At 44.4% G+C, this 11,176-nt stretch overlaps 1 protein-coding gene across 1 annotated transcript; it reads left to right on the top strand.

Annotated features, from left to right (window-relative positions):
- The first annotated feature begins 5,617 nt into the window (after positions 1 to 5,617).
- LOC136142268 (shieldin complex subunit 1-like) lies at positions 5,618 to 6,790 on the top strand. Its single transcript, XM_065900274.1, has 2 exons — positions 5,618 to 5,851; positions 6,782 to 6,790. The coding sequence occupies exons 1-2, from the start codon at positions 5,618 to 5,620 to the stop codon at positions 6,788 to 6,790; spliced, it is 243 nt and encodes an 80-aa protein (XP_065756346.1).
- Positions 6,791 to 11,176: the final 4,386 nt, after the last annotated feature.

The raw sequence follows: 11,176 nt of genomic DNA, 5'->3' as shown, positions 1-11,176 counted from the left end.
AATGGATTGCTGCTGGGTCTGCCCAACCTTGTGACTGGGTAGATCTGACAGAATCCAGCTCGTGATGGGCATTTCTGGGAACATGGTCACTTGATGTCCCAAATTCAGGTGTTCAATCTCTTCTAGGGCCCAGTAGCATGCCAGGAGCTCCTTTTCAAATCATGGAACTTTCTGGATCATATGACCCAAGTGGTAGGATTGTGTTTACTACAGCTTGGACTTGCTACAGAGCTCTTTCTTGCTCTGGGGTCCATTCAAAACTTCTAATTCATTCAATAAATGGACCCGTGCAGTATTCCCAAGTGCAGAATGTTGCTTCCGAACCCAAAGGGACCCAACTTCGTAGCCTTTCTTAGAGGTAGGAGGTTCAAAGTGCAACAATTTGTCCATCAGTTTGGAGCAAATGTCCCAGCATTTCCCAGACGTTACATCTCTAAAAACTTCACTCATATGGCTGGCCCCTGAATCTTTGTAGGGTTTATCTCTGATTCTCTAGAGTGTGTGTCTTATCGGCATCCACGGTACTTTTGCTTCTTGCTCATCAGATCCAATTAACATGACACCATCAGTATAGTGGACCGATATGATGTTCTATGAAGTATCCAGATGGTTAAGTTTCCTTTGTGCTATATTATGAAGGAGGGCAGGAGAAATAACAAGCCCTGGGATAAGACTGTGAATATATATTGGTATCTGTCCTACATGAATGGAACCTGTTTTTGATTTCCCTTCCTGATGTGTGTGAAAGAATATATTTGCCCAAATCTGTGACCACCTACTACCTACCAGAGGCTGTGTTAATCTGCTCTAGTAAAGATACCACATCCAGCTCAGTAAATGTAATTGGGACTATTACTGGGCAGGTGCCAGACTGATAAAATGGGCATATGATGGGGATCATGACTCTTGCATCATTTAATGTTTTGATAGTGACACTAATCTTTGCACCTTGACTAGGATGTGATTTAAAAAAAAATTACCATTTTGGCCACTGGAGGGTTTTTTGGGGGGAGGAGTTTCAGGGTCTTCCATAGGGCCTTTCCTATTACAATACCTCTTACTTTATAGATCAAGGAACTGATGTAAGATTTCTACTAACTGCTAATATATTCATTGCAATTATTCATCTGGGAGCCATGGAGATGACTACTGGATTTACAGAGACAGATCTGAGCCAGTACTCTTTATCTCCTTATTATTACCTGACCCTCATAAACCCCCATCTAACAGGGCAACCACAGTAGCACTTTGGGCTCCTGGGTATTAGTGTCTACTTATTTCCTGGTTCCAATTGACCTCAAAAGTATATTCCACTTTCTCCAGCTGAGTAAATGGTCATAGATCCTTTTGGAGACAGACAGGGGAAATCACTACCAGGTACACTTGCCATGTTGTTGTAGGGGCCTTCTTCATGGGAACATGGCCTCACCTTCGTTTTATGGGTTTTGGGGTCTGAGAACTGTCTTAGTTCTGGAAATTGGGAATGGAGTTCTGACTTTCCACTGGGGCAGTTGACCTCTGTCCTAGCCCGTTTGACCTGCTGTAAAAACACCAGAGACTGGGTGACTTATAAAGAATAAACATTTTATTTCTCACAGTTCTGGTGGCTGGGAACTCCAAGATCAAGGAGATGGCAGATTTGTTGCCTGGTGAAAACCCACTTCCTGGTTCACAGCCGACTTTTTGTTGTAACTTCAAATGGCAGAAGGGGTGAGGGATCTCTATGGGGTCTCTTTTGTAAGGACACTAATCCCATTCATGAGGGCTCCACCCTCAGGACCTAATCATCTCCCTAAGGCCCCACCTGCTAACACCCTCACATTGGGGATTAGGGTTCAACATATGAATTTTTTAAAATTAATTAATTTATTTATTTTTGGCTGCATTGGGTCTTTGTTGCTGTGCGGGCTTTCTCTAGTTGTGGCGAGCGGGGGCTACTCTTTGTTGTGGTGCATGGGCTTCTCATTGCGGTGGCTTCTCTTGTTGCAAAGCACGGGCTCTAGGCATGCGGGCTTCAGTAGTTGTGGCATGTGGGCTCAGTAGTTGTGGCTCGTGGGCTCTAGAGTGCAGGCTCAGTAGTTGTGGCGCATGGACTTAGTTGCTCCACCACATGTGAGATCTTCCCAGACCAGGGCTTGAACCCGTGTCCCCTGTATTGGCAGGCGGATTCTTAACCACTGTGCCACCAGGGAAGTCCCTCAACATATGAATTTTGACAGGGACACAAACATTCAGTCTATAGCAACCTCAGACTTCTGCTTACTTTTAATCTTTTTAAATATACATATATATGTGTATATATATCTTTTAAAAAATATATATATCTTTATATATATATATATATACACACACACAGAGAGAGAGTGAGAGAGGTAGAAGCACATAATACCCTTGTTCTTCTATCTTGCCCCTAAGAACACAGTGTTCTGTGAATCATCTCATTTGAGATGTGTGGGTCAGGCATACTTTGATGAGATTCTAACCTTGCTGCCCATTACAGTAATTATACCCGCCTTGCTTCTGATGCTTAAGTGCTACCACCTGACCTCACATATTCCAGAATCTTAACACCTCTATTGCTACTAGGGAGTCCAGTTCTGTAATAGCATCTTCTACCATAAGCCATGGCTCACATCCCTCCCCTCCCCCTCCCCTGTTTCCCTCTTTCTTCCCTTCCTTCCTTCCTTCCTTCCTTCCTTCCTTCCTTCCTTCCTTCCTTCCTTCCTTCTTTCCTCCCTCCCTTCCTTCCTTCCTTCCTTCTTTCCTTCCTTCCTTCCTTCATTCCTTCCTTTCTCTTTCTGTTCCTCTAGTGAATGAATCTAAGTTTTTACTTGCTTTTGCTTATGAAGGAGTCCAGTATTTATGGCAAAGAGTTCCTCAAGGGTTTTGAGACTCCCCTTCTGTTTTTCCTAGTCATTTACAGGAAAACAGAGAAACTTGTTCCACTAGAGGGATTTATAATTTTCAAAATGTAGATGGTTTGCTGCTAGTCTCAGAAACCAAGGAGCAATGTAAAACTAATTGATACTTTGGCTTTGGTACAATTCTTTGCTTCACAAGGACATAAGGCTTCACTAGACAAATTGCAGTATTGCTGATCTGAGGTAAAACAGGACATCTGTTGTCAGCTGTGGGCCACAGAGTGTGACAGTCTAGGAGGCAGCCCATTTTGCAGACCTAATAGTCACTAAAAGAACTTAGGTAATTTTGAGACTGGTACAAAAAAGTTGTAGACAGTGGATTCCAGTTTTTGCAGAGGGGATTAAACCTCTGATGAAGCAATTGCCTGATACTCCTGCTTTGTTCTTTTCCCTCAGGATTGCTTTGGCAATTCTGGGTCTTTATGGTTCCATATAAATTTTAGGATTATTTGTTCTAGTTCTGTGAAAAATGCCATGGGTAAATTGATAGGGATTGCATTAGATCTGTAGATTGCTTTGGGTAGTATGCCCATCTTAACAGTATTAATTCTTCCAACCCAAGAACATGGAAGATCTTTCCATTTCTTTACATCATCTTCAATTTCTAAAAGGAAAACTCTTAATTAAAATTTTTAAAAAATTAATTTATTTGGTTGTGCCAGGTCCTAGTTGTGGCACACGGGCTCCTTAGTTGTGGCACATGAACTCTTAGTTGTGGCATGCATGTGGGATCTAGTTCCCTGACCAGGGATTGAACCCAGGCCCTCTGCATTGGGAGCATCTAGTCTTAACCACTGGACCATCAGGGAAGTCCCTTAATGAAAAATTTAAATGATCAGGTTCCTGAGTTAAGCTGCTCCCTAGGCTTAGAATGGGAAAGAACTCATAAAGAACTACAAAGTAATAGTCAATAGTTAATCATTTGAAAGCATAAGCAATAAAGTCTTCATAACAATTTGTAAAATTAATGTATGAGTAAACAGTATGTTTTTTTGTGTAAATCAAGAATCTGATTTCGGGACTTCCCTGGTGGCACAGTGGTTAAGAATCTGCCTGCCAATGCAGGGGACACAGATTCGAGCTCTGGTCCGGGAAGATCCCACATGCTATGGAGCAACCAAGTCCACGAGCTGCAGCTACTGAGCCCACATGCCACAACTACTGAAGCCCATGTGCCTAGAGCCCATGCTCTGCAACAAGAGTAGCCACCGCAATGAAAGCCCGCGCACCGCAACGAAGAGTAGCCCCGGCTCACCACAACTAGAGAAAGTCTGCGTGCGGCAAACAAAGACCCAACGCAGCAAAAAAAAAAAAAAAAAAATCTGATTTAACTCTTCACTATAGGTATGATATATTCAAAGATTATTTCCTGGGAATTCCCTGGCTTTCCAGTGGTTAGGACTCCTTGCTTTCACTCCTGAGGGCCTGGGTTCAATCCCTGGTTGGGGAGCTAAGATCCTGCAAGCCTCGTGGTACAGCCAAAAAAAAAAAACATGTATGTAATAGGTTGTATCTGCCTGGCCATACAAAATGGTGAGATTGCTTTCAGTCTTTGCGATCTCTTAATAGATTACCTGTGATCCACACCACATTCTGGTTTAATGCTTATTCAGTAACGAAAATGGTTTTCTTTCTCTACTACCATTGTGGAAGGGATTTCTGAGTTTGGAGAGATTTTGTTTTTAATCCTATTTCTCCAATTTAGGCAAAATTATGCCCTCCTCACCAAGATGCCCATGTGCTAATCCCTGAGATTTGTGAATGTTACCTTACATGGCAAAAGGTACTTTGCAGATGGGATTAAGGGTATGAACATTGAGATGGGGAGATTAGCCTGGATTATCCAGGTGAGCCCAATCTAATCACAATGGTTCTTAAACAATGGAAGAGGGAGGCATACGAGTGGGTCAGAGAGGTGATATAAAGACAACCAGTTGTTGCTAGCTTTCAAGACAGAGAAGGGGGCCAAAAGCCAGGGAATGGTGTTCAGGCTCTTATAACAAAATGCCATGGATTGGGTAGTTTAAGAACAACAGAAATTTATTTCTCACAGTTCTGGAGGCTGGAAAGTCCAAGATCAAGTTGCCAGCATGGTTGGGTGAAGACCCTCTTCCTGGTTCATAGCTGCCGCCTTCACACTGTCTTCACATGGTGGAAGGGACTAGGAGCCTCCTTTATAATCCTGGGAATTCCCTGGAGGTCCAGTGCTTAGGACTCGGCGCTTTCACTGCCATGGCCTGGGTTCAAACCCTGGTTGGGGAGCTAAGATCCCGCAAGCCTTGCAGTGCGACCAAAAAAAACAAAACAAAACAAAACAAAAATGACACACTAATCCCATTTATGAGGGGTGAAGTCTCATGAACTAAGTACCTCCCAAAAGCCTGATCTCCTAATCCCATCATCCTTGGAGGCTTAGGATTTCAACAGATGAATTTTGGGGGTTGGACACAGACATTCAGACAATAGCAGTTGGTGACCTCTAAAAGCTGGAAAAGGCAAGGAAATGGATTCTCCCCTAGCACGTAGAAAGGAGCACAGCCTTACTGACACCTTGATTTTAGTCCAGTGAGACTCATGTTGAACTTCTGACGTACAGAACTGTAAGACAGCAAATTTGTGTTGTTTGAAGCCATTGAATTGTAACAATAAAAATCTAAGACTTCCAGTCTGAGGCAGTTGCTGTTGCGAAGCCGACTATGGCAACTCAGGAAGCCACACTAGGAAGCCAGTTGGAGGAGAGCAATGCTTTGGACCGGCCATCAGCTTATGATGTAAGGGATTACATGTTGCAGAGACCGAGCCAGGAGGCCAACAGTGAGGCTTTTAGTTCTGAGGAACCCCTTCCTATTCCTTCCTCTTCTGATGTGGATCCAGCTGTGTGGCTGACAGGGTCTTGGTGCTCGGCCGGGTGTCAGGCCGGCGCCTCTGAGGTGGGAGAGCCGAGTTCAGGACATTGGACCACCAGAGACCTCCTGGCTCCATGTAATATCAGTCAGGGAAAGCTCTCCCAGAGATCTCCATCTCAACAGCGAGACCTAGCTCCTCTCAACAACAAGCAAGCTACAGTGCAGGACACCCTATGCCAAACAACTAGCAAGACAGGAGCACAACCCCACCCATTAGCACAGAGGCTCCCTAAAATCATAGTGAGTTCACAGACACCCCAAAACACAACACTGGATGCAGTCCTGCCCACCAGAAAGACAAGATCCAGCCTCATCCACCAGAACACAGGCACCAGTCCCCTCCACCAGGGAGCCTGCACAACCCACTGAACCACCTTTACCCACTGACGGCAGACGCCAAAAGCAACAGGAACTATGAACCTGCAGCCTGCTAAAAGGAGACCCCAAACACAGTAAGTTAAGCAAAACAAGAATACAGAGAAATACACAGCAGATGAAGGAGCAAGGTAAAAACCCACCAGACCAAACAAACGAAGAGGAAATAGGCAGTCTACCTGAAAACGAATTCAGAGTAACGATAGTAAAGATGATCCCAAATCTTGGAAATAGAATGGAGAAAATACAAGAAACGTTTAACAAGGACCTAGAAGAACTAAAGAGCAAACAAACAATGATGAACAACACAATAAATGAAATCAAAAATTCTCTAGAAGGAATCAATAGCAGAATAACTGAGGCAGAAGAACGTATAAGTGACCTGGAAGATAAAATAGTAGAAATAACTACTGCTGAGTTATATGGCAAGTGCATGTTTAGTTTTTTTAGAAACTAAAAACTAAAAACTACTTTTCCAGAGTGGCTGTAACACTTTACATTCCCACCAGCGATGTAGGAGTGATCCAGTTTCTCTGCATCCTTAGCAGCATTTGGCGTTGTCACTGTTTTTTATTTTAGGTCTTCTGATATGTGTGTAGTGAGATCTCACTGTGGTTTTAATTTGCATTTCCCTAGTAGCTAGTGATATTGAACATCTTTTCATGTGCTTATTTGCCATCCACATATCCTGTTTCATGAACTATCTGTGCATGTCTTTTGCCCATTTTCTGTTGGATTGTTTATTTTTTACTGTTGAATTTTGAGAGTTTAAAAATGTATTCTAGATAGTAGATCTTTATAAGATCTGTGGTTTGCAATAGTGTCTCCCAGTCTGTAGCTTGTCTTTTCATCCTCTTCAAATAGGCTTTCAAAGAGCAAATGTCCTTAATTTTATTTATTTATTTATTATTTACTTTTGGCTGTGTTGGGTCTTTGTTGCTGCGCGCTGGCTTTCTCTAGTTGTGGTGAGCGGGGTTACTCTTTGCTGTGGTGTGTGGGCCTCTCATTGCAGTGGCTACTCTTGTTGCGGAGCACGGGCTCTAGGCACGTGGGCTTCAGTAGTTGTGGCATGTGGGCTCAGTAGCTGTGGCATGTGGGCTCAGTAGCTGTGGCTTGCGGGCTCCAGAGCGCAGGCTCAGTAGTTGTGTTGCACAGGCTTAGGTGCTCCGTGGCATGTGGGATCTTCCCGGACCAGGGCTTGAACCTGTGTCCCCTGCATTGGCAGGTCGATTCTTAACCACTGCGCCACCTGGGAGTCCCCAAAGTTCTTAATTTTGATGAGGCCTAATTTCTTAATTTTTTTTTTGTTGTTCTATAGATTGTGATTTTATTGTCTTCCGAACTTGTCATTATTTCTCTAGGATAAATTTCTAAAGTGACCTTGAGGAAGAACTTTAAGCATGATATAAAAGGTGTACATCATAAAAGGAAAGATTGGTATATTTAATTATATACAAAATTTAAAACTTCTGTATAGTAATTGCTAAGAAATTAATAAAATTTAAAAGGCAAATACTAACTAGGAAACAATTTAAAACATATATACTAAAAGGTTAATATCTTTAATATCTAAAAAGCCCTTATAAATTAACAAGAACAAACTATATTAGGTCTCATTTGTTGTATGATGTAGAAGACGTAATTAAAAGTAGACTAAGCCAACTTCTGCTTCTACCCATGAAGGATTATGTGGTATGGACTTGTCCTCCCAGTATAAACAACTAGAAAACTAGTCAGAATATATGAAACAACTCTTTCCAGAAATTGAGACAACAGGCAGCACAGGACTTTGATCCCAAGGGAAGGGAAACAAATGGGGACGAACCCTATGGTCACTCAGATTTTTGCCTAGAAGCAAATTCAGTTCTATGACATGAGTAGGGGCAACTTGATTGCATGCTGCTTTGAAAAAAAGAGCTCTGAAAGACATTTTTAGGGATAAATGGGAAAGTCTTTTTTTTAAAGTTTTTATTGAATTTATTACAATATTGCTTCTGTTTTTATGTTTTGGGTTTTTGGCCGTGAGGCATGTGGGATCTTAGCTCCCTGACCAGGGATCAAACCTGCACCCCCTGCATTGGAAGGTGATGTCTTAACCACTGGACCACCAAGAGAGTCCCGGGGAAGTCTTAATATGAACTGAAAATTGGATGGCATTAGTGAATTATTGTTAATTTTCTTAATTGTGATAATAGAGCTTTGGTTATGTTGAAAATGTCCTTAATTTGAGGAGAGGCATGCTGAAGTATTTAGGGTGAAGTGATAGGATGTCTGCAACTTATTTAATAGTTTATTTAAAAAAATATAGTCATTGCACCTATATAGGCAAGTGAAATATGGCAGAATGTTACCAGTGATTAAATCTAGATGGTGGGGACAAAGGAGATCATCATATTCCTTCAATCTTTCAGTATGTTATAAATTTTGCATAATAAACTGTGTGTGGGGAGGGGGGAGTTTCATTTTTCTTCCCCCATCCTGACTTCCTGGCTGGAATGCAGACATGATGGCTAGAGCCCAGTCGTTTTTATTTTTTTTTTTGTTGCTCATCACAACTGCCTTTTAATTTTATTTATTTATTTATTTATTTATGGCCACAGCTCGAGGCTTGTGGGATGTTACTTCCCCGACCAGGGACTGACCCGGGCCTTCAGCAGTGAGTGTGGAGTCCTAACCACTGGACTGCCAGGAAAGTCCCACAATGGCCTTTTAAAAAATAACAGTTTTGTTGAGACATAATTAAGATAGTGTATAATTTACCTATTTAAAGCGTACAATTCAATTGCTTTTAGTATATTTACAGAGTTGTGCAACCATCACCAAATCAATTGTAGAATATTTTCTTCACTCCCCCCCCCTCACCAAATCCTCCTCATATCCATTGGCAGTCAATCCCTTTTTCCCCTCAACTCTCACCCTGGTCCTAGGCAACTGCAGTTCTACTTTCTATCTCTGTGGATTTGCCTATTCTGAACATTTCATATAAGTGAGATCATACAATATATGATATTTAGTGACTGGCTTCTTTAACTTAGCATATGTTTTCTGTAAGGTCGGATCTTAACAAACGGCACCGCGAAACAGAGGAAAGCTTCAAGTGAGCTTTATTAGGGAGCGCTCCCGGGCGAGGTTCACTGGTCCGAGAGAAAGGGGCCAGAGAAGTCGCCCCCGGGCAAGGGTTGGGCAAGATTTTATAGGCGAAGAAGGGAAAGGGGTGTGCTGAATCTGGGAGGGCGCAGGGTATTCCTTATTTGGTGGTCTTTTCGGGTATCCTGGGGGACCGTTAGTCCCGCCCCTCGAAAGGCGGGAAGGTTGGGCCGGGTGCAAAGTCCCCAGGTCAGTTCCTGGAACTGGGTGGTCCGGAATGTCTCCAGGTCAGTTCCTGGAGCTGGGTGGTCCGGAGAATTTCAGTCTGATGCAACCTGTGAATCTGATTGTGTTCCCCTGCCTCGGGCCAGTTGGCCTTACATCCCGACGTCTTTGGTGTAATGGGGCGGCGTTCTGATCTCTGGCTACTTCGTGCTGAATGGCGGCGTCGAAAGAGGAGTCGGGCGACCAGAGGTCCGAGGCTTAGGGGAGAACAGTGAGGGGTTCTGTAGGAAGCAAGGTGTAAGGGCCGAGGAGCATTTGGTTTGTGGCCACCTGAGGGACTTCCTCCATGCGCCTGCGAAGGAACCTAAGAAAACAGGGAGCAAACGTGAGCAAGATACAGATGAGAATTACGGGGCCTAAGATTGGTGTTAGCCAGGTATAGAGGGTGGACCGCCACCAATCGGGAATTGGGGAGGCGGACTGTTGGTGTTTCCATTGGAGTTCTTCTCTTAAGCGATGGAGGGCTTTTACGTTGTCTTCGACGAGTCCTGTTTCATTGATGTAATAGCAGCATTCCTCCCGTAGGAAGAGGCAGGTACCTCCTTTGTCGGCCGTCGGGAGATCCAGGGCTCGTCGATTTTGGAGGGCAACTCGGGCTACTGAGGTGATCCGGCGCTGGAGGGAGGTGATGGAGGCGGCAGAAGCCTCGATGGCTAGCTGGAGTTTCTGTTCTAGGTCACGGGATGTTGAGACACTGTGTGTTAGGGCTCCTCCCCCGATGCCTGCAGCGACCAGGGAAGAGGCGAGAGAGATGCCTGCGACCAGAGGAAGAAAGATAGCTCTTTTTCGTCGGGTAAAGGGCGGCGTGATTAGCGAGGAAAATTCGGCTTGGCTATACAGTGTGAGTTGTGGGACGAGAGTAACGGGGATACATGGGAAGGGCGAGGAAGAATTGATCTCTTTTGTGAGGGAACCATTGCACCACAAAAACATACCTGGTGGTGCTTCAGCTGATGTGTTTACCGTGAGGGATGAGTTGCAAAGAAACCCAGTATCAGCTAGATTTGGGCGGCTGCCGTAAGAGATGGTGAAATTTTTTGAATCAAGGAGGCAGCAGGGAAGCCGGGTTCAGGCGAGGGGAGAGATCAAGAGAAATAGCTGGGTTTTCAATGAATAGAAGGTGGAACTCCTGGATGCGGGAGGGGCCCAGGAGGGAGAGAGACTTGCGGCCTAGGAGGTCGACCAGCCGGTGGGAGGAAAACACGGTTAGTGGGTGGGCCAGAGTCAGTTTGAGTGTTTGTTTGGTCAGTTCGGCTGCCGCTGCTAGGGCCCGAAGGCATGGTTGCCATCCCCGAATGGTTGGGTCTAGCTGTTTGGAGAGGTAAGCCAAGGGGCGGTAGGAAGGCCCTACAGGCTGGGCAAGGAGTCCCGTGGCTATTCCGGCCCGTTCATCCACAAAAAGGTGAAAAGGTCGGTTTGGGTTGGGCAGAGAAAGGGGAGGAGAAGATATCAGAGCATTACGGAGGGTGAGAAAGGCCTGTCAAACGGCGGAAGGAGAGGTGAGGGGTCCTTGAGGGGTTTCTTTAGCGGCTAGATATAAGGGTTTAGCGAGGAGAGCGAAGTTAGGGATCCAGTGTCAGGAAAATCCTATAAGGTCCAAAA

This window comes from Phocoena phocoena, chromosome X, assembly GCF_963924675.1.
Source record: "Phocoena phocoena chromosome X, mPhoPho1.1, whole genome shotgun sequence".
Taxonomy (NCBI): Eukaryota; Metazoa; Chordata; class Mammalia; order Artiodactyla; family Phocoenidae; genus Phocoena; species Phocoena phocoena.
The sequence above is the reverse complement of the archived record's forward strand: the minus strand, read 5'-3'. Positions and strand labels throughout refer to the sequence as shown.